Below are 26,264 nucleotides of genomic sequence, written 5' to 3' on the forward strand. Positions count from 1 at the left end.
ATAAGGTTGCAATTCTGACATACCTGCATACATTGGTAATGTCTGCACCAGAATAACCCTCCATTTTTTCAGCTATATTTGCAAGGTCAACATCATCAGCCAGTTCCAACTCTCGCAGGTTTATCCGTAAGAGTTCTTCTCTGCCTTTTGCTAAACAAAAAAATAGCATGTCTATAATTCTGTGATTCAAAAGATACACACAGGCTGGCTCTAATTTGTTTTAATCCTCCTTTGCTCTATTCTACATCTACATCTAAAGTCCAATTCAGAAGGCAAATATTTTCAGAAACAGGAGCACAAAGTTAAGTTCCTAAGTCTATATTTAGGATCCTAACAAGTTGCCTGATTTTCAGAAGCGCTGAGCGCAAATGGACTTAGAATCATAGGGTTAGAGGGACCACAAGGGTCATCTAGTCTAACTCCATGCCAAGATGCAGGATTTGTTGTGTCTAAACCATCCAACACAGATGGCTATCAAGCCTCCTTTTGAAAAACTTCCAGTGAAGGAGTTTCCACAACCTCCTTAGACGTAAGAGGTTGCAGCTGGGCACTCAGCATTTCTGAAAGTCAGGCCACTTTTTAGGAGTGTTAACTTTGCATTCCTATTTTTGAAATTCAATCAATTATAGTCCTTAGATTGTTTTTCACCTCTCTGTTCTAGGCTTATCTCTGTATCCATTGGCCTTATACCCACATGTACCTGCCATTTTAATGCTTTGTCTGTGGTGTTATGGAACTTGATGCACTCTCTTCCATATCCAGACCATGAATGCATTCAACCAAACAATACACTCAGGGTAAAGTGCCTCCAAAGTTCAAAGGTCTCTTCCGAGCCCAGATGTCCGGCACAGTATACTAAGATACTGCCAAAAATCACAAGACTCATCACAAAACAAAAGAAGCAACGATCACTTTTTTTTTTAATCTAAGGAAATCTTTGTACCTGATGGTAAAGGAATGTAAATTCTCTTTTCTAGTCGTCGTCTTAGGGCCTCATCAATATCCCAAGGAAAATTAGTAGCAGCAAGTACCATAACCATTTTGGAAGGATCATCATTTTCAGCAGCCCCTCCAACACCTGTGGTAGGAGGGGAAATAGTTAAACCTATTCAGCTATCATGGGAAGATCCTATATAGATACAGAATCACGGATACCCTGAGATCTAATATTAAAGTGCAAGTTTAATTTTAGTTCTACCTGCCATTTTGGGATGAAGAACTGCAAATTCTAGGTCAGAGAACTGAGGTTAACATTGATATAAGTTTCACAAGATGGGCAAGTCCTTCTGCATCAACATACAGACAATTTTGCAATATCTGCCTGGATTTTTGCCTTTATCACAGGGTGTCAACGTGAAAACTTAGAATGGAACTAAAAATAAGAATACTCAAAAATGTCATTAACAGCCACGCCAAAAAGTGTAACTGCTGCTATCAAAATCAGATCTTCCCCACCAATTTGTAGGCCTGATACTGCAATCCCTTACTCAGGTGAGTAATTTTTATTAACATAAGAAGTCCCAGGAAAGTCAGCATTCAAGACTGGTGGATTAGGTCCATGGACTAAAACCCTTTTGAACAGACAGGAAGTATTTTAATCTGTAAAGCATTGTTAAATTAGTGGCACTATATAAATAGCTTTTACTAATAAAAATCCAAGATGTGTTTTACTAGAATTGTCATCCTCTACATCTGTTACCAAGGTGTTTATTTGTAAATCATTCTAATGACAAAACCGACAGATTTTGCTTGTAATCAGTGACAGACCCTGGAATACCCACTGTACTGTTTGCCCTAATATTAAAGCATAACAAGACACCATTTATGAATATTCCAAAATTCCATGGCTAAAAAAGGGAGCTAATGAAAAATTCATTACTGATGCAAATATCTGAATTGCAAGGAAAGTGTCTCAAGGGCTCTGACCATGCTCCTATTTAAGTCAATGGGAGTTTCTCTATAGACTTAAATGGGTGCAGGATCAGACTGCTCAAGTTTAAAAAAAAGATTTTATGACTCCTGGAATCCTAACACAAGTTATTCTGCAGATTAGCAAAGGATTTGAAGGTTTCTTTAAGTACATATTCAACAGTGTTGAGCAAAGAATTTGAAATTAAAATAGCTAATTTTCTGCACAAATAAAACTGGCATGGGTTTTTCCCTATTCAGTAACAATTGCTTAAATTAACTGTAGAAAGTAACTGAAGTGTGCCATTTTTATTCAAATGCTATTTAAAAACAATATCATAATGTGAATCCTTTTGGAGGTGATGTTAACTGCCCTTAGAAGTTTAAATTTGCATAGATTACAGTTATTCAAATCACTTGTATAGAAGACTACAGTCTGGAGCGCTTAGTGATGGTTGTCTTTGAAGACTTTCTGCTACTACAGCTATACAGCTACATCTGACTGCTCTACTTTATTGGACTATTAAGGGGGAAGGGTTAGGCTGGAAGGGGGAAAAATCACTTGTGGGAAGTGTAGGGTTATATAAAAGGAGTCATGACTGACAAGGAGCTCAATGATTCCACACTTTTGAGGAAGCTCAATTATTCTGAAGTTACAATACGAAGTTGAGATTCAGATACTGAAGAGCGTTTGCGGGAGTAGATAAGGTAGTACAGATGAGCTCAGTATATTTGTAGTGTCTTGTGAGTTTGAGTAATGTTTATGTGTTTATCATTTTAATCTGCCTTTTTAAAAACAGCATAAGTAAGTTCTTGTGCCTAAAAGAATAAAATTAAATCCTTTTATTTTTTCCCATAACCCAGAACCATCAACTATGATTAAGTTCATTTACCATCCATCTGAACCAGCAGTTCTGCTTTTACCCGTCGACTGGCTTCATGCTCCTCCGAGGTTCCTCTGCGACTACAGATAGAGTCTATCTCATCAATAAATATAGTTGTTGGTGCATAAAATCGAGCCTAGAGAAATCAGAAACTGAAATTACATCAGTTTAAATAAAGCTTAAGATAATCTTATTTCTTTGGAATTGTCACATCTCCTAGAGCTGCCTATAAGCAAGCTGTCTTGGCTTTGGGGATTCACCACAATAGGAATAAATAGCCAACATCTCTTCTCCCTTACCTCCACCTTTCAAACATACATACCATGAGAAATTATGCTTTCAGTAGCAATGATATAAAAGCAGAACATTATCCTACTCAAGTGTAGTAACCCTTAGATTATTACATGCCAGCTATTTAACAGCCTGCAGCAACACTATACAATAAATTTACCATGGAAATGAATGTCACATCCAGCTCAACGTGCACCCCAGAATGTAATTTAAATAAGCACAGTAATTATCGAAGGTAGTTATCTGACCAGGACACTAAAGTTAACACCTGTAATATGTTATGGGATCTTTAATGAAACCAAGGTCAAATCTCCTAAATCAGCACTAAAACCATGTTGGGATAATCAGTTCATTACTACTACAAGGGGTGAATGCCACCAACTGATTCATCCACACTAATTCCTGTAGCACATGTTTCCAAGAAGCCTGGCAGTCACATGCTAATCCTAGCCAGACCTTGAGATTTGATAAAAAGAGAGAAAAACACCTAGGAAATTCAAAGTTATTGTCCTACAGCAATTATAACATATTGCTTTGTGCATACATAATATTTTCTGTTGCTGTATATGGCATTAACTTTGATGCCTTTACCATGTATAATGTGGTCAACTTCAATAAATTCAAACCTGAAGTTCCCACAGCAATGTGATAGGATTTGTTTGTAGAACTGAGGCTACAATAACCACATTTTACAAGACTGTTCACCCCAGAATGCACTGCATTTGAACTTGGCAATGTAGAAAAGCCTTTACTGAGTCCACCACTCCATTAATTCCAAGTGTCACATGCTCTGTAGACTACTGAGTCTTAACCACATTATATGATTTGAACTGAAGATTAAAATTTGTGTTATTCTTAGCTAAAAGGGAACACTACACATTTTATATAGCGGATGATTGTGTGACCATATCTAATCTACTTAATTGGGATCTAAAGTCGCAGAGCAAGGTTTTGAATTTTAGTAGTTTTGTCTTTAGGGAGTTATTTCAAATCAGCCTGCAAAGTCTATTTGTAGAAAGCACAAACCAAATAGTGTCTCAGACAGAAAATGTTTATTTTAGTGTATCACATTATTAGTAGGTATAAGCAGGCCTTGATTAAGGAAATCTGGAGCCTTTGGGTATGTCTACTTGGAAAGTTTCACCCATTATGTTTGTATAACTAGTGATTTAAACTCCCTGTGGAGGTACTTATTCTGGAATAAGAGTGGCTTTTTTCAGCCTACTTTAAACCATTTTCAAAGAGGCATAAGCGAAACCACAAAAAAGTTCTTAAACTAGAATCAGCATGTCCACATGGGGAGTATAGTGGTACAACTATAATGAGTTAAATTCACATTATCTTATACAAGTATACCTTTCCCATGTACCTGAAGGTTTATCTACGTCACAATATGCCAAACCCCTCCTTCCACCATTGAGCTATTGTTTTGGGCTGCTTGCTGACTGAGGCAGACATTACTACATTGGTTACACTATTCACAGTTTTTCTAAAAACCATGAGGAATAGCAACCTTTTATTAAAATGAAACTGGAGATTCTGATGCAGTCACATGAATCCAAGAACTGTGGCCATAAGTTTGGCTGAAAGCGCTTATGCTTTAATTCAACCTGAGGTATGAGCACATACGCTAAGCAGGACCATTCTGTCAATTTTTACAAGTGGTTTTCTATGAATAATACCTGTGTGCATATTTATACACACACTAAAAACTGAGGGTCTCAAACTTCAAAATAACTAATAAGGCTTTAACTTGGAGGCCTACTGCCACACTGTATCTTGCGTAGGTTTCACTACTCTGGGAACAGAATTACAACCCACTATTCCTTTTAGAGTTGTTAGTCACCATTTCAAACAGCAGGCGGACAAGTTTCTCAGATTCTCCTCTGTATTTTGAAGTAAGTGTTGATGAAGAGATGTTGAAAAATGTTGTTTTGCATTCAGTAGCTACGGCTTTTGCAAGGAGAGTCTTTCCAGTACCAGGTGGACCAACCATCAGCACACCCTATTTGAAAAGAGACAGTCCAAAGTGATGTACCAAAAATCTGTTAAGGCTAGTGAAAACCCACTGCAACAATCATAGCCTAAGAAACTGTTTGATAGCCTCAGTGTTGGACGATTTAGTACGAACTTTTGCTTAATTACATTTCCAAACCAGGAAGAGAAGGTGGATGAGGCTTTTTTTAAACTAACAAAATCATCCAAAACGCAGGGCTTGGTGGTGATTTCAACTACCCAGACATCTGTTGGGAAAGTAAGTCAACAGGGTACAAATTATCCAACAAGTTCTTCAAATGCATTGGAGGCCACTTTTATTACAGAAGGTGGAGAAAGCAAATGGGTGAGAGGCTATTCTGGCTTTGATTCCAACAAACAGGGAGGAACGAGTGGAGAATTTGAAGGTGGAAGGCAGCTTGGTTGAAAGTGATTATGAAATTATGGCGTTCATGATTCTAAGGAGTGGTAGGAGGGAAAAACAGCAGAATAGAGACAATGCACTCAGGAAGGCAGACTTTAGTAAACTCAGGGAGTTGGTAGGGAAGATCCCATGGAAAATATGGCTAAAGGAAAAGGGAGTTCAGGAGCGTTGGCAGTTTTTTAAAGAGATGTTATTAAGGGCACAAGAGCAAACTATTCCAATGCTTAGAAAAGACAGGAAGCATGGTAAGAGGCCACCTTGTTTAATTAAGAGATCGTCCATGACCTGAAACAAAAAAGAGAGTCATACAAAAAGTGGAGACTAGGTCAAATTACAAGGTTTGAATGAACACACACACACACAGGCACTTAAGGACAAAATTAGAAAGGCCAAGGCACAAAATGAGATTAAACTAGCTAGGGATATAAAGGGTAATAAGAAAGCATTTTACAAATTCATGGGAAACAAGACAACAATGAGGGACAGGGTAGGCCCATTACTAAATGAAGGGCAGGAGGGGAAAAGGGGGGACAAAAACAGAAAACGCAGCAATGGCCAAAGTCTTAATTAAATACCTTTTATTTTCACTTTTCACCAAAAAAAAGTTAGCAGTGATTGGACAACTAACAGAGAACATCAGTGTAAATGGGGTAGAATCTGAGGCTCAAATAGGAAAAGAACAAGTTACATGTCTTCAAGTGATTAGGGCCTGATGAAATAGATCCTAGAATTCTTGAACTGGCTGAAGACATCTGAGCTATTAGCAATTATCTTTGAGAATTTGTGGAGGACAGGAGAGATGCTTAAGGACTTGAAAAGGGCAAAATTAGATACCTATCTATAAAGAGAGGAATAAAGACAACCCAGGGAATTATAGACCATTCAGCTTAACTTCCCTAATCAGAAAGATAATGGAGCAAATAATCAAACCATCAATTTGTAACCACCTAGAAGAAAATAAGATGGTAAACAGTCAATACAGATTTGTCAAGAACAAATCATTTCAAACCAACCTAGTGTCCTTCTTTGACAGATTAACAAGCCTTGCGGATAGGGAGAAAGCAGTAGATGCGATAGTAGATTTTGACTTTAGTAAGGCTTTTGATATTGTCTCATGACTTTCACATGACATAAATAAACTAGAGCAGTGATTTGCAAACTTTGAGCTGAGCCCCCCAATTTGAGTCACATTTTGGTTACACCCCTGCAACTCAGACAAAAATAGACACATGCAAAAGTATACTTGTTAGCCTATTTATAAACCTAACAGAGACCTTAATACAACTTTAATTAAATTACCTACACCGGTAAGTTTCAAATACACAGATACCAAACCAAGGCTCCCTCAGCAGCAGGTTGCTTCTACCTTGCAGCCAGGATGCACCGCTATGGCAGGGCCAATACCTGGTCCTCTGCCCCTCCCCACTTGGGTTTTCAGGGTTGGGGAAGGCATATGCAATGGTCTCTGGGGACAGAGCCAGAGCTGGGCTCAGAATCTGCCAGAAGTGGAAATGGGCCCAGCAGATGTTGACACTGACCCACAGGCTGGGTGGCCCACTGAGGTGAGTTGGAGCTGGAGGTGGCACTCCCTTCCCACCCCTGTGGGGGCTGGCATGAGCTGCCTGGCGTCACCACTCGCCCCCATAAGAGTTCCTCCACACTGCCCTAGGGGGCACGTCAAACAGTTCGAACACCTCTGAACTAGAGAAATACAGCCTGGAAGACACATCTACTATAAAGGTGAAAAACCACACTCAGAGTCATCCTCAATGGTTCACAATCGAGCTGGAAGGCCATATATAGTGGCGCCTCAGAGAGATCTGACCTGGTTCTATTCAATATCTTCAGAAATAATTTGGATAATGGCACAGAGAGTACACTTAAAGTTTGTGGACGATACCAAGCTGGAAGGGGTTGCAAGAGCTTTGAAAGACCAGATTAAAATTCAAAATGATCTGGACAAACTGGAGAAATGGTCTAAATTAAATAGGATGAAATTCAGTAAGGACAAATGCAAAGTACTCCACGCAGAAAGGAACAGTCAGTTGCGCACACAGAAAATGGGAAATGACTGCCTAGGAAGGAGTACTGCAGAAAAGGATCTGGGAGTTACAGTGGATCACAATAATACTGTTGCAAAAAAAGTGAACGTAATTCTGAGTTGTATTAGCAGAAGTGTTGTAATCAAGACGCAAGAAGTAATTCTTTCATTCTACTCAGCACTGATAAGGGTTCAATTGGAGTACCACGTCCAGTTCTGAGCAGAACACTTCAGAAAAGATGTGAACAAATTTCAGAAAGTCCATAGGAAAGCACCAAAAATGATCAAAGGTCTAGAAAACACATTTTATGAGGAAAGACTGAAAAAAATTGGTTTGTTTAGTCTGCGGAAGACTGAGGGGAGACCTAACAGTCTTCGAGTACATAAAAGATTGTTATGAAGAGGTAGATGATAAATTTTCTCCTTAACCACCAAGGACAGGACAAGAAGCAATGGTCTTAAATTGCAGTAAGGGAGATTTAGGATAGACATTAGGAAAAAACTTCCTAACTTAAGGTTAGTTAAGCACTGGAACAAATTACCTAGGGAGGTTGTGGAATTGCTGTCATGTAAGGTTTTTAAGAACAGGTTGGACAAACACCTGTCAAGGATGTTCAGATAATACTTCGTCCTGCCTTAGTGCAGGGGACTAGACTAGATGACCTGTCGAGGTCCCTTCCGGTCCTACATTTCTATGATTCTATTCAAAACTAAGTAGTGAAGTGATATTACTTCCTTGAACAGAATGCGCACGTCAGTATATGTTTTAGCCTACACTAACTTCATTTGTATTCAAACGACACACAGTTGCCTTAAAAGTTTTGGTTAAAGATGGGTAGATATAATATACACAGAATATTTGTGAGTTCAGGTGCCCCACTTAGGACAGGTCTTAGAATTACACTGCATGCTAAGAATCAGCAATTTCTTACCTTCCACGGTCTTCTAATTCCCTTAAAGAATTCTGGCATCCACATTGGTAAGACTACAGCTTCTTTGAGCAATTTTTTGGCGTCAACTAAGTCAGCTATATCATCCCTGATAGAGAAAAAAAGAACGTTGTTTAACACTTTATGACAGGGACATGCCTGATCACTGTTCAATTCAAGATGCAAAACACTTTTATTACCATTAATAGCTATTTAGTAGCCTATATGAATGAGTTGGTCTAGTTCTGTTTCTAGGGAATATCTACACTGGAGCTAGAAGAGGCAATTTCCAGCTCGGGTACACAAACCTGTAGCATATTCAAAACAGAAGTGTAGCCAAAGCTGCATGACCAACAAGAGGGACTAGACACCTGGAGTACGATCCCATTCAAGACCATAAGTACGTATTTGGGGCAATTAGCCCCTCCTGCTGCTTGTGCTGCAGCGGCTATACTTCTATTTTTAGCACACTAGCTTGATCAGAGCAGCATGGGTATGTCTCCTCAAGCTGGAAATTATACTTTCCAGCTTTACTGTAATCAGACTACTAGTGGGCAAATTCTCTCATCAATTCTTCAATTGTAATCTCCACAGAGGTGCCAACGACTGAAAAGACATTGAAATTAAACTACGTTCTCACTTGTGCCCTCAGCCTTTCCGTGCAGTCAGGGAGGAAGAACACTGGTTAAGGCAGTTTATGGGAAGCTTGTGTGTTACCACTGCCTGTTCTGTAGCTCTCCCACTAAGGACTTTGACAGCCCAAGAAACCTGATCTTGTGATATTCTGATCAGCATATTCAAGGCAACTATGCTTCCCTTCTTGTTTGAGACTAGGTTTGAACACTTTCTGTAAACGCTGAAAAATGATTGTCTTTTTCCACTAGAGGTTACACTATTTTCAGCACCAATTCAGGTGGACCCATTAGTGACAAGTCCTTTTGCTAGCATAGAGCTATACAGCAGAAAGCCTTTCCAAAAGACACTGGCAGACCTAATATAATCTTTCATATACTGAAACAGTGCCTCATGCATGAGCAGCTCAGACACTGGACTATAAGGCGGATTTGGAGAAGTTTCCCACCAGTTTTCTTGTAATTAAAAAGAGCGCTAGAAACATTCAAGCAAGCAAACTTACTTTAAAATAGAAAAAACAATGTAGCTGTAATTATTTAATGTGTCAAAAAGTTAATCCCAAAAAGATAGCCTCCACTTTATAACAGAAAAACTGCAACCTGGATATAAGCTTAATTTTACTCAAACTTACCATCGAACATTGGGATTTTGAGAAATTATATCTTTTTCCAAAGCCTCTACTAAGTCTTTATCATACCCAGTACCATCAAACTTCTTTGGCTCAGATTCTGAAACATCAGATGACGACTTGTTCTATGTTAAAAAACAAAATTGATACATGTGATAGTCTGAATTCATGAGAGGCTGTACTGCAGTATTATATATTGCCTTCTCCTGGGTAGACCCAACAGTGGCTCTGAAGGCTGGAATTTTGGGGATAAAAGGGATCCCATCTAGCTCTGAATCCCTGCATAAATATTCTGCCCCTGTGATGCTTTCAAAGTGCCTTTACTAATAAATAAATATATATCTATCTCAAACTGACTTGGTTAAGAAAACTTTTCATTAACACTTCACCATCAGCAAAGCCCACCGAAGGCACAGAGGCAACATTTTTTTCCTTTCTTTCTAAAGGTTCAATGTAGCATTTTACTTATTAGAGTTAATCCTGCTCTTACTAAAATCAGCTGCAAGACTCGCATTGAAATTAATGGGAGTAGGATTTGATACTATCACTAGTATAAAGCACTGAACCCTGCCTACCTCCCACGCTAACTGTTTAATTTACAACGATATACAATATGGTGTACATGCTATTTCATTTCCAGGTGTCTAGTTCTAACGAGGCAGTTTATATTATGCATGACACCCCTATATCGAAGCACTTTTAGAGATTACAGAAACGGAAGTAAACCCTGGATTCTATCTTTCCATCAGTTCTGTGGACATTAATAGGTTGGCTTTGATTTATTTGGTAAAGACATTGGTTTATTTTAGAAAGCTATGTCAAAGATGGATTTTACTTGTTGAATGTGATCTCTTATTTCAGCCATTATCAGGTTATTATTATGTGACACTGTCCTTCTGGGAATTGCACAGTTCTGACCTAGTTCTGACTGGAAGAATAGTCGTTTTTAGATTGAATCCAGATATATTGCTAGTTTGTTTTTAAAAAAAGAGAAATGTAACTAGCTGAGATCAGGCTGACTTTCTGAATGAGAGGTTTAAGATCTCCCTTAAGAGTTAAGTGAATCCTGAGAAATTTTGCTTCCAGATGTTTTGAAAGATACAAGGCAACAGCCTCCCACTGTCGTCTGCAAGAGTCGTATATAAAAAAATAATTCACTCTGACTCTCAAAATTTGAATCAGCTACTGAAATGAGGACTGAAGTAATACAATTTTGTATTTCTTGTAAACAGCCATGTCCAAGAATTTCCAATGAACTCTTGTATAAGGTCTGAGTTACACAGCAGAAGGGCTTTACAAAGAGGCAATATCGTCTAGGGGAACATGTACAGGATTTGAGGTCAGCAACTGGCAAAAGTTCTAAGCCCTGGCTCTGCTAATTAATCTATGTGGCCTTCAGCCAATTATGCTGTCCTTCAGTGTTCATCTTCATCCATTAAACACCTTACAGATATGTTCCGAGGTTTCATGCTTGTATATAGTGTTTTAAATATGAGAAGCACTATACAAGTTTTAAGTTTGGTCAAAGATAACGTCTTTTCACTAGTCATCTCCCTATCCCCCAACGTAAGGATGCAATGAAACCACAAATCTCTAAACTTCATGAAATGATCTACAAGTTTACCTTTTCCTCTCTTCCTTTATTCTGCTGATCCTTCCTTTCTCGGCCACGGACTGCTTTCCCTTTATCATTAGGATTTCGAGAGGCGGGCCGGTGAGGGCCTCTGACGGCTGCACTTACACGGTTATTGTGACCTCTGCAATCATTGCACTGAACAGATTGACGTTTTCTGGCTCCTGGAGAAGGTCTGATTGGTCATAACATATACAAAAGGTTTAAATTTAAAACTATGGTGACCTTTACCAAACCTCATCAAATCTTAACTATGAATTGCCCAAAATAAATACTCTCTTACCTATTTAATTTTACGATGCCACCAATATTACAAGTTGCCAATATAAAAGCTAAGCTCAAAAACCAGAACTTTTATTTTAAAATAAAGTCACTGAGATTTCATACTTTTCAAACTCACTTCATCCTTTGTCTATACTTAGCCTACCTACACCAGAAGCTTAATACATTTATAATATGTTAAAGTACCAATGCTCTTGGTGCTATCCTAAAGATGCTTATGATCCAACAGAAACTGAAATCCCTATACCAGAGTATTCTTCCTTGATCACTTGCACAGAATGAAAAAGCTTCTCATGAATACTGGATCACTGGTCAGTATAAGTCAAAAAATCCACTGGAGCATTTCACCTCCTTCAGAAGACTTACACAGACTTTGCAAACCAAGGAGGGAAAAGAGTTTGGAGACTTCAAACGTTGCCCCTCTCTGTTTAGGCCCTTAATAACAAAAAGCTACATGTACAACTGCAGCTTTTTTTTTTTGAAACACCACAAGAACCATCAGATTCTGACTCCAGAGATGAAATGCTAGTGCACTAATCTACGTTTCTTAGAAGCAAAATATTTAAAAAAAAATGGTTACTGATAAAACAGTAAGATTTAATATGAAGTTGCCTTACCAGGATCCAAGTCTCATCTCAAGCCTCCAAAAAAACAGCAACTCCACCAAGCTTTTGTTTTCTAACCCTGCACACACATTCCCTTCCCAAAACGACCAGCTTAACCCAAGAGAATGCAATTTATTCTAAAAATGTGTAAATTTCCCACCTTCAGAATTCTCACTGAAACTACTAGATGTGTCTCCTACTCTTCCTGAGACTCTCAGACAACCTTTAGAAACATGCATGCAAATAAGTATGGAGGGGCTCACTGAATTTTTTTAAATTCAAGGTCTCTCCTCTGTAGGTACATTTGACACACAATTTCTTAACTACAATTAGTATGTATCATATAGCATCAGTCTGTATTTTATATTCTTTGGCACCAGCAAGACTATTGATACAAATATTTTTGCACCAGTGCTTTCAGAAAAATTCCAACTTGCAATCCTAAGAGCCAAACTGTTTTCTTATGGATTATTTCTGAGAAATAAGGAAGAGGAAACTCCATGAAGTTTGACTTGAATGGCCTGTTGAGGTTATGTGCAAGGGATCTCTAGTCTACAAAACTCATGGGTATCCTAGGAGATCTGTGGGGAGACTTTGTGCCTTAATAAAGCTTAACAGCTCTCTGGCTTCCATAGCAACACATTTTCCACCATGGTTCCTATGCGTGGTGGTAGGCAAGAGATGAAAGAACCTACATAAATTCATGCTAATATGGTCAATGTTAAGCAGCAGCTAACCTTCCTGCTCCCTAGTAGTCTAGTGACAAACAGAACTTTCTTTCCACCTGCAAAGTGAGCTGTGCTCATTGTCACTAAAGCCTGGTAGGAGACAGAAGGATAGATTTCTGGCATCTGATCAAAGAGAATTGTTATGTTGCAGTCAAAGTACTGCATTCGGAGGGCAAAGTAATGAAACGTATTTAACTGCTTAACGGACAGGTGAGATTAAATATAAGTAAAAAAACCGAGGGTTAAAAAATAAAAATGAAATGTGCAGATTTAAATAGAGAAATTATAAATAGAAAAAGTTAGAGTTAATTTAAAAATAGATCAGGCAGGGTTAAATATTAAAAATAGAACTCTCCGGTTTAGTTTATTAAATTTTATTTTAAAAGGACGGCAGGGTAATAACCAAGATGAACATCTGCCACCTTCTGACTGACTGACCTTTCTCCACCCCCTATTTGGCTGTTTTGCCTTTCAGAGTATATATTCTTCAACACAGGGACTGTCCTAGCACAAAAAAGCCCAAATCCTCATTGGGGATTTTGGACTACCATTATCCAAGACTAAAGCCAGTAAAATAGTCACTTCTAATATAATAGTTTAAGCATACTTCTTGACCAACACTAAACACTTTCCTAATGCCCATTCCATCTTTAGGACCACAGGAGAAGTACAAATGAAGTAAGCAGGTTTTTGCATGGGGACAGGTATCAATTTATGACAAAACAGCTTGTGGGATCAGGGCCCTAGTCTTCAATTTCTACAGATTTTAAACTTTCATTTTTTAAAAAATAAATTACATTTCAAGACTTTTTGGTTGCAAAGCCAACTTTCCAAAAATGTGAACTGAAATATTTTCTTTAATCTTCAGACATAGTTCCAATGCCTCTGCTCCTTGACAAAAACGTTGAAATTGGAATTACCAAGATTAGTAACGTTGAAACTGACCTCTTAGAACACTGGGTAGCAAAAACTGTCAAAATATCACACCTATTTCAGGCTGTTGCTTGGGAAAGCTACTAGCAGCAGCAAAGGCAAGCCCAGGAGTTATGAACTAGAAGAGGACCCTAAAAAAAGAGAGGCCTTAGAAAGTGCTAGAGTAGCAGATACTTCTCCCACTCCTTCACACTACCTGCAATGAGAATCATTGCAGGGATGATGAGGAGGGAAGAAAAATACAGCAGTGGAGAGTCAGCTTCCTTGGAACCTCCAAAACACTCATGTTTTCAAACTACACTTTCTTCTTGCAGCTAGAAAGTTGGCTGACGTTTCACATTTATCAGACTATTAAAGACAAAAATAAAATGACATCCTAAAATATTTCAGAGTAACAGCCGTGTTAGTCTGTATTCGCAAAAAGAAAAGGAGTACTTGTGGCACCTTAGAGACTAACCAATTTATTTGAGCATAAGCTTTCGTGAGCTACAGCTCACTTCATCGGATGCATCCTGAAATAGGATCCAGAAATCTCACTCCTTTCCCAGAATTTGGCTATTTAGGTGTCAAAGTTTCCAAGCCCTGTACCTTAGCCCTAAAAAAGGGAGGAATTCTCCAACTGCTGACTCTCATTGAAGTTGGAGCATGTTTTTACTTAATTACATGTTATCTGCTCCTACCAATTTTCTTCTTACCTACGTTCAGCTGGCACAGGCAAGGACCACACTTCTCCATCACGAGCTGGTAATTCTTGCTGTGCTGCTTTCAAGGGACTGCAATCTAATTTAAAGCTTTCCAGTGTTTTCATTATATCCTTCACATGCTTAGCTTCCACGCTTATTTCCTGCCAAACCTAATGCAAAAATATGAAGTATATTAAAGCATATTACTAACAGATTTGTAACAGAGTATGCTAAAGCCAATGTGAATGAACTCTGCTGGATTCCACAAGATTTCTCTAGCTATCTTAATTCTGATGCTTTAAATTAGTCCAATACATTTAAAATACTACGTATGCTACAGAACAAGAAATATACATTACATTTGTGAAGTTTTTTTTTTTTTTTTTTTGGTCTTAACACATTTTACACCGTGAAGAATCGGTCAGATAAATGAACAGAGATGGGTTTAATACCAACTCCATAGAACCTGCTGCTGGTTTTCATTTCACAGTCTTAAGAAAAAAAACAGTACAATGAAAAAAGACTGGGTTATCCTTAGGAGGGTAAGGCTTTACATCAAGGGACATGAATATGGTGGTCTTAACTCACTCTGTATTAGACAGCCAAAACCACACCACTGAAGTATTGTAAAAAGAATAAGAGTGATAAGAATTAACTGTACTGAAGCGTAACCAGGGCACTCATTAACACAGTTAAAAGTCAAACTGGCAAGCAAGTTAGTACAATACTAACTCAGTGTTGTTCTTCACTCCTTACTCTGCCAGGGGCAACAAAGAGAGAAATCAGCCAATGAAGCCTTAAATAAGAATATATAGTGGTATTACAGTTTACCAGGGAATAGTTTAGATATTTTTACATTTCTTATTCAACATTGAACTAAATCATTCATATTAGCTTAATACTTTACCATTGAAATATTAACTGGCAAAACAGGACTGCTCACCTGTTGCCATTTCTGTTGCAGATATGTATCTTTGACAGAGTAGAGGTATTTATTCATTTGGTCAAGTACTCCTTGGTAGTAGACCATTGCAGAATCATAGTTTCCCAGCAATGCATATTCACGGGCCAGTTTTACATTCTCGCTAATCATAACAAGACTCATACTCAACATAAGCTGAAAAAAATTAAATTGTTATACTGAAAATTCAGTACAAGAAAACAAGTCAAAGCATATATCTGAAATATCTTCCAGATAATTAAACATATCCTAATCATCTAATTGATTAATAGGGATGCCGGGAGTAGATTCATTAAGAGGAGTCACACTGGAAGAAGGAAAAAAAAAAAACCCTATTTGGTCAGTATAAAATTACAAATGAATTACACTTGTCCATAACCACAGATGTATGTGAAACTTATTACACAAGCTGAGTTATCATGCAGTGTAGAACCTACTGTTAAGCACATATGCAAGTGTGCAGAGACTACATGACGTTGGGAGCCATGACCGAATACACTCTTCCCCACCTTTTTCCCCCCATCCCTTCAGGTAAAAGAATCTGGAGGTAGTGAGTGTGATGGTTTGGGGTTCAGGTCTCCATCTGCCTTGTAATCCTGGCTGTCTTGTGGCAGTGCAGCTTTGGTCCAGAGCTCTGACCCAGCAGCCTACCAGCAGTCCACATGCCTCCCCCGGACTTTGCCCAACCTGGATACTCCTTGCATGCTGACCTTAGTACTCTTCCAGCCCCAAAACTGTCCTACTGCGGGACCAGTCCCTCTCATTGGGCTTTCACAGAGAAGAGTTAGGATTGCAGCCTTTACAGAAACAGGAAAACATTCCAACCTGTTAGCTTTCTGGAAGCACACACTTCAATGAACTTGCACAGCACTGATTTATAATGAACATAAGAACGGCCATACTGGGTCAGATCAAAGGTCCATTTAGCCTACTATTTCCAACAGTGGCCAATGCCAAGTGCTTCAGAGGGAATGAACAGATCAAGTAATCACCAAGTGATCCATCCCGTTGCCCGTTCCCAGCTTCTGGCAAACGGGGGCTAGGGACACCAACACGGGACAACAATAAAAGCCAACATGTTTATTTACAAAATAGAATGGATTAAATGATACCAAGTCAGGGAGATGAAGAAAGAGATGTTTACAAGCAAATATGTGAGAACATCTAAAAATCTAAAACTTATACAAGATACAGTCTTTGTTCAAGATGGATTCTTCATCCAACAATCTCCTTACTAGCAGGCCTAGCCAGGACCCATCACAGAGATCAAATTGCTTGGTTTCTTTGTCTCCTAAGGTGAAAGATAAAGATGGAGTCTCTCTCCATTCCTTATATCCCCAAAGGGAATGTCTTTGTCTTACAAGTCAGAAAGGCCTGCTGGAGATTCAGTCTCCTGTCTCTCTCTGGGGTGCACAAACCTTGATAATTCTCAATCTTTCAAGTTCAGGATCAGGGTAACTCCCAATGGTTCAGTTTGACAGCTTTGTTTACTGCTATTATGGAAACAATCCTTTGTTTAGGACAGACCTGTTTATTATCTTCATCTAGGCGAGGCTGTCTGGTTTTAAACGTGTTCTAGTAACATCAAAGAGAATTCATAAATTCACATATAACGTTTACACATGCAGTTTACAGTTATATTAATAACAAGAGTCTAAGCTTTCATATGATACCTCAACGCATACTTTGTACAAATATTATTGCACTCTGTGTTTAGGGTGCAAATACAGGGGTGCCTAGGGTCAAAGTGACTGATTTTATTGCTGGTACTCCAGCATCATTAATATTACATGAGCTCTATAGGTTTTTTATTTCACTGAACTTACTATTAAAAAAAAAAAGTCAAATAAGGGGCCCTTCCATCCCTGGAGACTTCAGGCTTGAATAAAGGTGCTCCCCGACCTATATAGCCACCTACTAGCCTTATAGCACTATCTTCTTCCTACACATGCAGAGATTACAGAGCTAGCAGGAGGAAGTGGCCACTGAGAAGGTACAAGCTGAAAACAAATGCAGCCAAAATCTTTAACATGTCAGAACACACCGAAGGACATTGTCTAGCTTTCCAGGACAATCTCAGGTCATGGAAATTCTAAATCTTGTTTCCTGTAGTTCTGGGTCTCCTATTGTTTCCTTATCTTGTCTGTATTTAACAAAAGTAACGTTCCACCTTAGAAGAGAGGCTTATGGGAGCATTCTAATTATTCTCCTCTGCTATTCCCTTCATTCTTGACTTCTCATGTAGATCCCTCTGCAAGATTCTGAGTGAGAAATGTAATGAAACCAGCATATTCTGATTGTAGTACACAACCTGAACTGAGATTTAGTGAAGGAGGCAGGGTAAGGGAGGGAAAGCAGCACTATGTGGTCTGTACAAAAATGCACTTCCAATACTCAAACAACATATCCTCCCCGGAGCATATTTTTTTTGAGCAAAACATCTTTCTTTGTAAGTATCTACCTTCCCCAGAACAACACAGAACTGAAAAGGTGTAAAGATTTCTAAAATTCACCAGATAACATTCAGAAAGAATTTAAATGTTAAAGGATCACAACTGCTGCTTAGACGAGTTTATTTGATTATAGGACTGAGGAAAATAGAAAGGAAGAGGGGTTCTAGTGAGAAGAACAAACCAAGTACTGTGAACACACTCATTTGTACTGTGTTAAGAGTCTAAACACAAAGTATATGCAACTAGTGCCTCTATAAATAACAGCGGAATGAAAAACATGCATCCTTCAATGCATAGAAAAGAGGGAAATGAAGACCTGGATCAGGGATTCAAAGACTTAAATATCTACAAAGGAAACAGGTATTTGAGTGGGAACTGAAAAACAAATATTTAAGAAACTTTGGAAAAACGGCAGCAAATGTGTTCAAGATGCTGCAGTTGCTGCTGATATATTTAAATATGCCTTTTTAAGATTTTTTTTTTTTAATAGCTACACAATAGTTAGTACCTTTGGCCTGGCACAGCTCCAGATTCAGAGATGGGACATCAGTCAAGGGTAAAGCATATTCTGTAAAACTACTAGACAAACTGCTAAAGTTTTTCACATAACCAAACATTGTCAGCTTGTTTCTTAATTTGACATAATTTCCTATTAGTAGTGCAGAATAATATAAACAAAATAAAAGTTAATTGTCAGAGTCACCTTGTTCATATACTTGGAAAGTTTCTCTCATCTCCTTGTGTCCTAATCCCATAAGGAAAGAAGACAAGCACTGACTTCAGGAAACTGTTAGATGCTAAAGTCACTGAGTTAGGTCCCAAGCATGATTTATCTGACAGAGTCTCAATATGAGAAGCACACAGATGGGTACTATACAGAATCCTTCCCATCACCTCGATTGGTCTTGTTCTCAGAAGAGAACAGCCGTCTACCTCATCTGAAATAGAGCCATATGTGAGTAAGACCTCTCTGACATCTGAACACCACCCCATTTCTAAAACTTTTTTCTAAAAGCTAAACAAGAACAACAGATATTTATTTAGAAAGTGGATCATAATTGACAATACATTTTTACAATCCCCCAATCGGAGATTTAAAAACAGTTTGTATTGAAATTCAAAGTAAAACTGCTATACTGGATCAGATCTCTGACCCATCTAGGTCAGTATCCTGTCTCCATCAGTAGCTAGAACCAGATGCTTCAGAGGAAGGTGGAAGAGACCACAAAGTAGGCAGACCTGGGATAATCTGCCCCTCACCCCCCATGAAAGTCTCATCTTAATCTCTAACCGAGATCACCGAAAACCTGAAATGTGAGGTTTTATTTCAGTTCCAATACTCTTTTTATTAGCATTAACTATGAAAACTCTGGATATTCTTGTTTCACATATCAATGTTCAATCTCTGAGTTTTGCTAAATCCTTGGCTTTAACATCCTGTGGCAATGAATTACCAAACCTAATTATGTTAAAAATTTTGGAATTTGCTATGTTCCGTTTCACTGAATAGCCTCTTGGTCTTGTGTTATGACGACACAGGAAGAACATACACTCTCAAGCAATGTTCTCTGCACCATAGGCGCTGACTTCCACTGTTCTCAGTAGGTGCTCGACACCCCCCCGCCCCTCACCCCACCCCCTTTCCCCAAGTCCCTGCCCCTTCTCCGCCTCCTCTCCTGAGCATGACACATCCCCGCTCCTCCCCCTCCCTCCTGGAAAGTCCTAAGTGTCACCAAACAGCTGGGAGGTAAGCAGAGTAGCAGGGACAAGGGAGGAGGTGGGACAGGGGGTGAGGGGAGCTTGGCTGCTGATTGGTGCAGAGCAGCCACTAATTTTCCCCCATGGGTGCTCCAGCCCCGGAGCACCAATGGAGTCAGAATCTATGCTCTGCACCATTCATTATTTTACATTTAAAAACCGAAAAGACAAACACTTAAAAGTTAGGAAGTGCCAGAATTAAGGTTTCATGTACAACCTTAATTTGCCTCCTTGTGCATATGTATTATGGTAGTCTTTAATTACATACTATTTTTCCACAGGACCCTGACTCAATGAAGAGAGTTATTCATTATTTATTTTTTCCTCCACATTCAACAAGTGGAGGACACACCATCCAAATTCTGCATGAATACAAGATTATTAATTTCTTCATGAATATTTCTGTGATGCTCTCACCAAAGTATTTGGGAGGTTCACAAACAATGAATTTTTCTTAATGCCATTGTGAGATTAGATGGTATTATCCACATTTTACAGAGGACAAACTGAGGCACAGAGATTAAAACTGAAACAGTGACGTGTCCACTAATTTTGGGTGCCCAGCTTGAGACACCTCGGACCTGACTTTTCAGAATACTTTGTATTTTTATGGTGCTATATATGTTCAAAGCACTACTCCCATTGACCAGTTGCAGCTGTGAACACCCAGCATTTCTGAAAATCTGGCTCCAGTGTCTCATATTGGGCACCTAGAAAGTAAAGAACACATGCGTATTGGTCTACTGTAAAAACTTGCTTTTAAGTGACAGGTTTCAGAGTAACAGCCGTGTTAGTCTGTATTCGCAAAAAGAAAAGGAGTACTTGTGGCACCTTAGAGACTAACCAATTTATTTGAGCATGAGCTTTCGTGAGCTACAGCTCACTTCATCAGATGTATGAAGTGAGCTGTAGCTCACGAAAGCTCATGCTCAAATAAATTGGTTAGTCTCTAAGGTGCCACAAGTACTCCTTTTCTTTTTGCTTTTAAGTGATTTTCCACCTTACATGGAAACTCTGTGGCAAATATAGGGATAGAATCTATTTCTCTGGGGTAGCATTTAATTCCCTTAGTCATGGGACCATTCTCTCGCTGTAATCTCACTCACTACACACTTTCTAAATTCTCAACAAATAAGGTAGGTGTCCTACAGACAACTGCCTTCACTATAAGCCTGATTCATCCATGGGGCCTGTTCTAGCCTATGCATTGAATGAGGCAGAGCTCTATAAAAATAGCACATTACTACACAATTAAAGACTATCATAATACATACACACAGGGAGACAAAGTAAGAGTACATAGGCAACATTTAATTCTCATATTTCCTAATTTTCGAACTCTTGGCTTTGTAACCTTAATATTCTTTTAATGTAATTTAAGGTTATTTTTCTAAAGCCTGGACTAAAGCAGTGGCTCTCAACCTTTCCAGACTACTGTACCCCTTTCAGGAATCTGATTTGTCTTGCGTACCCCTCAAGTTTCACCTCACCTAATAACTACTTACTTACAAGGAGCTTATAAGGATCATCCCTGCACTCTACAAATAGCTGCAGAGACAGTGCTATAAATTTGTGGTTCCGGCTCTGAGGCCTATGGAGAGTTCCCTATACAGCTTTTACATTTAAAAAAAAAAAAAAAAGAGCAGGCCTGTTGACCCAGGCTGGGAGGCTCACGGCCACATACTCTGTAGATGTACTCAGTGATGCCTAGTTCCCTTTCATGGAACACCTAATTTAGATTTTGGGAAAAGGTTTTAACTTAAGTTTTCAGAAGAAATCTATGTAAGGGTCTCTTGTTATGTAGGAGAAAATACATAAAGTTCATCAAGGATCACTACAGATATTACCACAGGTTTTAATAGCAATATTCAAGATCAAGCATTTCCACATGTGTCATCCTACCAGATACACCTGTTTGCCTGTCCCATGAATTTTAACTGATGACTAAACCTGCTGAAATAACAAGTTAAGCAAGATGCTACTAAACATTTTAAATCAAGTAATGGCATGTTACTAATGTAGAACTAGGCTTCCAAAATAAAAAGGAAGAAAACTACACCATAGCCATATACAATAAATACAGCGCAGAACTCAGAGCAGGGCAGGCATTCTTTAGAAATCTGTGCAGGGGAACAAACAGTTCACCCATATGAGCATTTTTTCTTCCAAATATGTGGAGTCACAAAGAACAGAGAGGAAACAAAGGAAATGAATGATCCCTTAATGGAAAGAAAAGAAGGCATGGAATGCCTAGCCAGGAAAATGGGGGTAAGAACACAAAAGATGGATGCTGTGCTGGTCTACTAAATGAATTTCCCAAGTTAAAGAAAAATGAAGGAAGTAAACAATGTGCAAAGGAATAAAATAGGCAGAGAATGGGAGTAGGAAGAGAGAGAGTTAAATCAGTGGATTTTTGCTTGTTTCAACAAAACTCAAGTGTTTCTCCAGACGTTATCTGAGGGCTGTCAGTTTAGATGTGGGTGCTAAAGAGGCAACACTAACAGAATTTAATCGATTTGCTGACGAAGGTTTAGCCTGTAATCAAGGTTATGTCTACACAGCAATTCAAGGTGTGACTGCAGTACAGATAGACAAAACAGCTAAAAATAGGTACATACTCACTTTGCTAGCTTGCTCTGAAGCTTGTGCCACTCCATCTACACTGCCAATTTTATCTGTACTAGCATGGGTAAAGATAATACAGGTATGGTGTGCTGCAATCACACCGTGAACTGCAGCGTGGACATAGGATAATTGCCTTAGTAATGTAGGCTAATTTAAAAATGCCAAAGCGGCATATAATTTTTCTTTCAAATTTTGTGTCCTAGAGTGTGACAAGTTGTTGTTTTGAGATTGATGATTTTCATAAATACCAATGCATAATGCATTCATATTTGCACCACAGTTTTACTATCAATTTTTCTTCATTTATATTGTTGGATAGCACACTGATCCTGGATATTTAAACTGTGCTTACCACCATTTTAGTGGAGCACTATATTCTACAATGTCTTTTAAAGAACAAGACTAGATTATGTAAATTAAGTGGACCGTTCAACACTATTTCCTCTTTACCTTTACTGCTACAGAATTAGATAATCGGAAATATATATGGTTTTTCAGAACTGTACCAGACTGGTACCATATATAAACAAGCATATGCAAATCTATGACTAAACTAAAATAAAGGAAAACTCCTTTATTAGACAAAATATTTTAACTTACGTGTGCACAGTGGCACTAGACGACGATAAAGCAGATAGTCTACATAGTACTTTTATCAATTAGAACCATTCCCCGAATTGTATTCTATGAAGTTATCTATGAACAAAGCCACTACGGTGAAGATGAGTCTGTAAAGTCACCACCAGGCAGGAAACAATGCAAAGAATCCACATTGAATTTTGCCCTCTTAAATGTAATGCTATGCTGAATCCCCAAAAAAGGTTTCAGAATTAAAATAATTTATTCAGAATACAATGCATAGGATTTCCCAGAGATTACTAATATAGAAATACAATTACAACTCTTGACAAATCATCCTGTCACTAGCCACAGACTTTAGTCCACTTGCCTCAAGCGCCTGAAGTGCAGCCAGGGTTTGGTGTGTCCAGCAGGGCAAGGGTTGAAGACTCATGGTAATTTAAGATAAAGAAAAAGGCTTTGGCATTTGCAATCCCATTGTTAATCCTTGAGATTAAAAGTAGTAGTTCACACATATTAAGGACAAATCATGCTTTTTTTCTCCATAGAAGAGCCCTCGAACAGCCAAATCAATGTAATTTCACCATACAAGATCTGGGAAGTCTGTGTAGTGGCTGAACACCCCTTTACCTCCCAACACACATACCGAGTTTAATCAAACCCAGTTCCACAATGGTATTCAACATACCATATGAAGCTGGTACATGGGTGCCTGACTGCTTTATCAACTACTACATGGATCCACCAGCTACTCTATCCACAAACTGTGCACCACAAGTGGGATAGAGACAGTCCTAGGGCCAGAGTAACATTAATGGAAGTGTTCCAATGCTACAAAGAGGCCTAAGAATTTTTTTTCCACACCCAGGGGAACTCTTCATCACACAACCTGGCTGGTTAGACTGAGCTAGAGCCAGGTTTTTTGGGGCCTTAGGCAGTTTCTATTATTTCAATTTGTTATGCACACTCAGGAAAACCATGGTATCAGTTCACATTCAGAAAGTTTTTTTTAGCTGGAAGATCAACATTTAAAAAAAAAAAAAAGTTTAAATTCTGCAGAAAAAACGGATGGAAAGTCCCCTAGTACTCTCTCAACTCATGGGGGTCCTCAATATCAGCAAGTGGATTTGTTAAGTTTGGCAACTGTATCTTTAGTTGCCAATATGGAATACTAGATGTGAAATTAGGTGCATGTGTTTGCTCTGTGCGCTATGTATTCTGGTTCGTGCTTCCATTCTGTTCCCCCCCCCCCCCCGCCCCCAGCCACGTGTGCTTTTCTGAAGTGTGCCAGTGGTTTATTTCCTAATAGATTGAAATGGTGTGCATCTTTAAAAAAAAAAAAAAAAGTTTATTCTGGAACAGCCCTTCTTATTTTACTAACTGAAAAGGTCTGTGTTTCAAGATTGGTTGCCTAAATGCATGTCAGACCCTCTGAGGTAAGGAAGTAAGCAGCATTCTGTACTGACTCATTTGAAAGACTCAAACTTGACAATATAAAAAAGGACTTCTAACAGACAAGTGCCAAGTCAAATTTTTTCTATATAAACAAAAGAGTACGTGTGAAATCTAAAATATTAATTCATACTTTATCCAGTGGCGGATTAGCCAGTGGGCCAACAGGACCTGTGCCAGGGTCCCCAGCCAATTGAGCATCCCCGCGTCCTGACCCCTCATCTGGTGCTTCTAGAGAGCATGGTTGGGGAGCAGGGGCTTGCCCTGCTCTGCCCACTGCTCCTGCCAGGGAGTGGGGCTGGGGCACAGGGGCTTGCCCTGCAATGCCCGCTGCTCCTGCCCAGGAGCAAGGGAAGACCCCGCACCCCAACCCCATTTCCTCAGCAGGAGCACCAGGGGTACTGCAGGTGGAATGGGTGGGGAGGGGCCCCCACTTGCTCTGACCCAGGGCCCCACAAAACTTTTATCCGCCTCTGACTTTATCAGGAGAACGAAAGCACGTGTGATAAGGGCTGCACATAGCAAGTTGTCATAAGTATGACTGGTATAGATGTTAACAGCAATTACCGTAGCTACTCACATAGAAAATGCAGTTTGATCACGGTCTTTAAAAAGGTTTTAATAATGTCAGGAATGACAATGGATTGCAGGATGTTATAAAAATCGGGCTGTTTAGAGTGCACAGCTATGGCGGAGAACTTTGAAAAAAGTTAAATTAGCAAATACTTTAATAGCAACTAGTGATGGGGTGGGATATTAAAGGAGCTTTTACTTCACTTGATCCTTTTTATTGACAGAGGCCTCATTTGAAACTTGCTTACTTATCAAAACGCCTTAATTTGAGATGTGAAATGAGCGAGGCAGACTAGGAACACTGTCTAGTCTACACAGCCTCAAGACAGACTTTCTTCCATTTGTTTTGTTTTCAAGAGATTTCCAATTCACACCCAAAACGATTTCCCTGTGTCTCCCCGTCCGGGGTCTCTCAGCCATGACCTCACCATCACCCCAACTCCGGGGGGTCGGAGGGAAGAAATCCCCTCTGGGATGACAAGGGAATAACATCGATCCATGCTGCATACACCGATCACCACCCTCACCGGGACACCGGCCCCCGCAGCGCTCCTCTCCCCCAAACCCGACTTAAGGCGCTAGGTCAGCTGCAGCCAGGAGCGGGCACAACGGCACGAAGCGCCCGACTCGCCTAGGGTCGCCCGCCACGCCTGGCTGGGGGAGCTGGAGGCGCCTGCCGCGGGGAGAAGAGCGGCCTCCCCGCCGCCCGGGTAAGCCGAGGACCCGCAGCAAGCCCGGCCCCGGCCCCCCCCCCCACAGCCCCGCCCCATCCGGAGCCCGGCACCTTCCCAGCCCCCGTCGCCTCAGCTCGCGGCGCGGGGAAGAGGGGGGCGGCGACGCAAGCGCCCTGAGGTCCAACGGCAGTTCGGGGATGGGAGCTGAGGAGACCCCGTAGGAGGAACGGCGGGCAGCGGGGCCTCCACAGACCCGGGAGCCCCTGCCGGGCCGGGGCAAGGGACGCGCTGATACTCACTCGCCCCCAGCGCGCTCCGTCAGCTCCGTAACGGCGGGGCTACTCGCGCGCGCGCGCACCCCCGCCCCCCCCACCTCGACCCCAGCTCCTCCCACTACCCCGCCCCCGTTCGAAGGCAAATCTGCCTGCGTCATTTCCTGGAAGCCTCGCGCGGTGTGCCCGCCCTTCCCCTGCTGCAGCGTGAGGGCTGGGGAGCCTGGGTCGGAGCCCCTGCTTGGGGCTCCGCTGGCAGCGCGTGGTGCGACCCCCGCCCTTCCCGGGGTTTGCAATCTCCCGTCAAGTGGGGAACCTGA

The 26,264-nt window shown here is 40.1% G+C and overlaps 1 protein-coding gene across 4 annotated transcripts in view; it reads right to left on the minus strand.

Moving 5' to 3' along the window:
* Window positions 1–26,056, minus strand: part of KATNA1 (katanin catalytic subunit A1) — a 30,576-nt gene extending 4,520 nt beyond the window's left edge. The window contains exons 1-10 of one of the 4 annotated variants that reach the window (XM_048844267.1): window positions 25,972–26,056; window positions 15,541–15,714; window positions 14,610–14,767; window positions 11,358–11,541; window positions 9,737–9,858; window positions 8,476–8,581; window positions 4,930–5,088; window positions 2,802–2,928; window positions 944–1,078; window positions 24–150 (exon numbers count right to left, since the gene is read on the minus strand). In XM_048844267.1, the coding sequence (XP_048700224.1) occupies window positions 24–150; window positions 944–1,078; window positions 2,802–2,928; window positions 4,930–5,088; window positions 8,476–8,581; window positions 9,737–9,858; window positions 11,358–11,541; window positions 14,610–14,767; window positions 15,541–15,711 (1,289 nt within the window). In that variant the 5' untranslated portion in view covers window positions 15,712–15,714; window positions 25,972–26,056. Of the gene's footprint in view, window positions 1–23; window positions 151–943; window positions 1,079–2,801; window positions 2,929–4,929; window positions 5,089–8,475; window positions 8,582–9,736; window positions 9,859–11,357; window positions 11,542–14,609; window positions 14,768–15,540; window positions 15,715–25,782; window positions 25,939–25,971 lie in introns of those variants that run through there. The other 3 variants (XM_048844268.2, XM_048844269.2, XM_048844270.1) reach the window with 3 other exon arrangements.
* Between the last annotated feature and the right edge of the window lie 208 nt (window positions 26,057–26,264).

This window comes from Caretta caretta, chromosome 3 (assembly GCF_965140235.1).
Source record: "Caretta caretta isolate rCarCar2 chromosome 3, rCarCar1.hap1, whole genome shotgun sequence".
Classification (NCBI taxonomy): Eukaryota; Metazoa; Chordata; order Testudines; family Cheloniidae; genus Caretta; species Caretta caretta.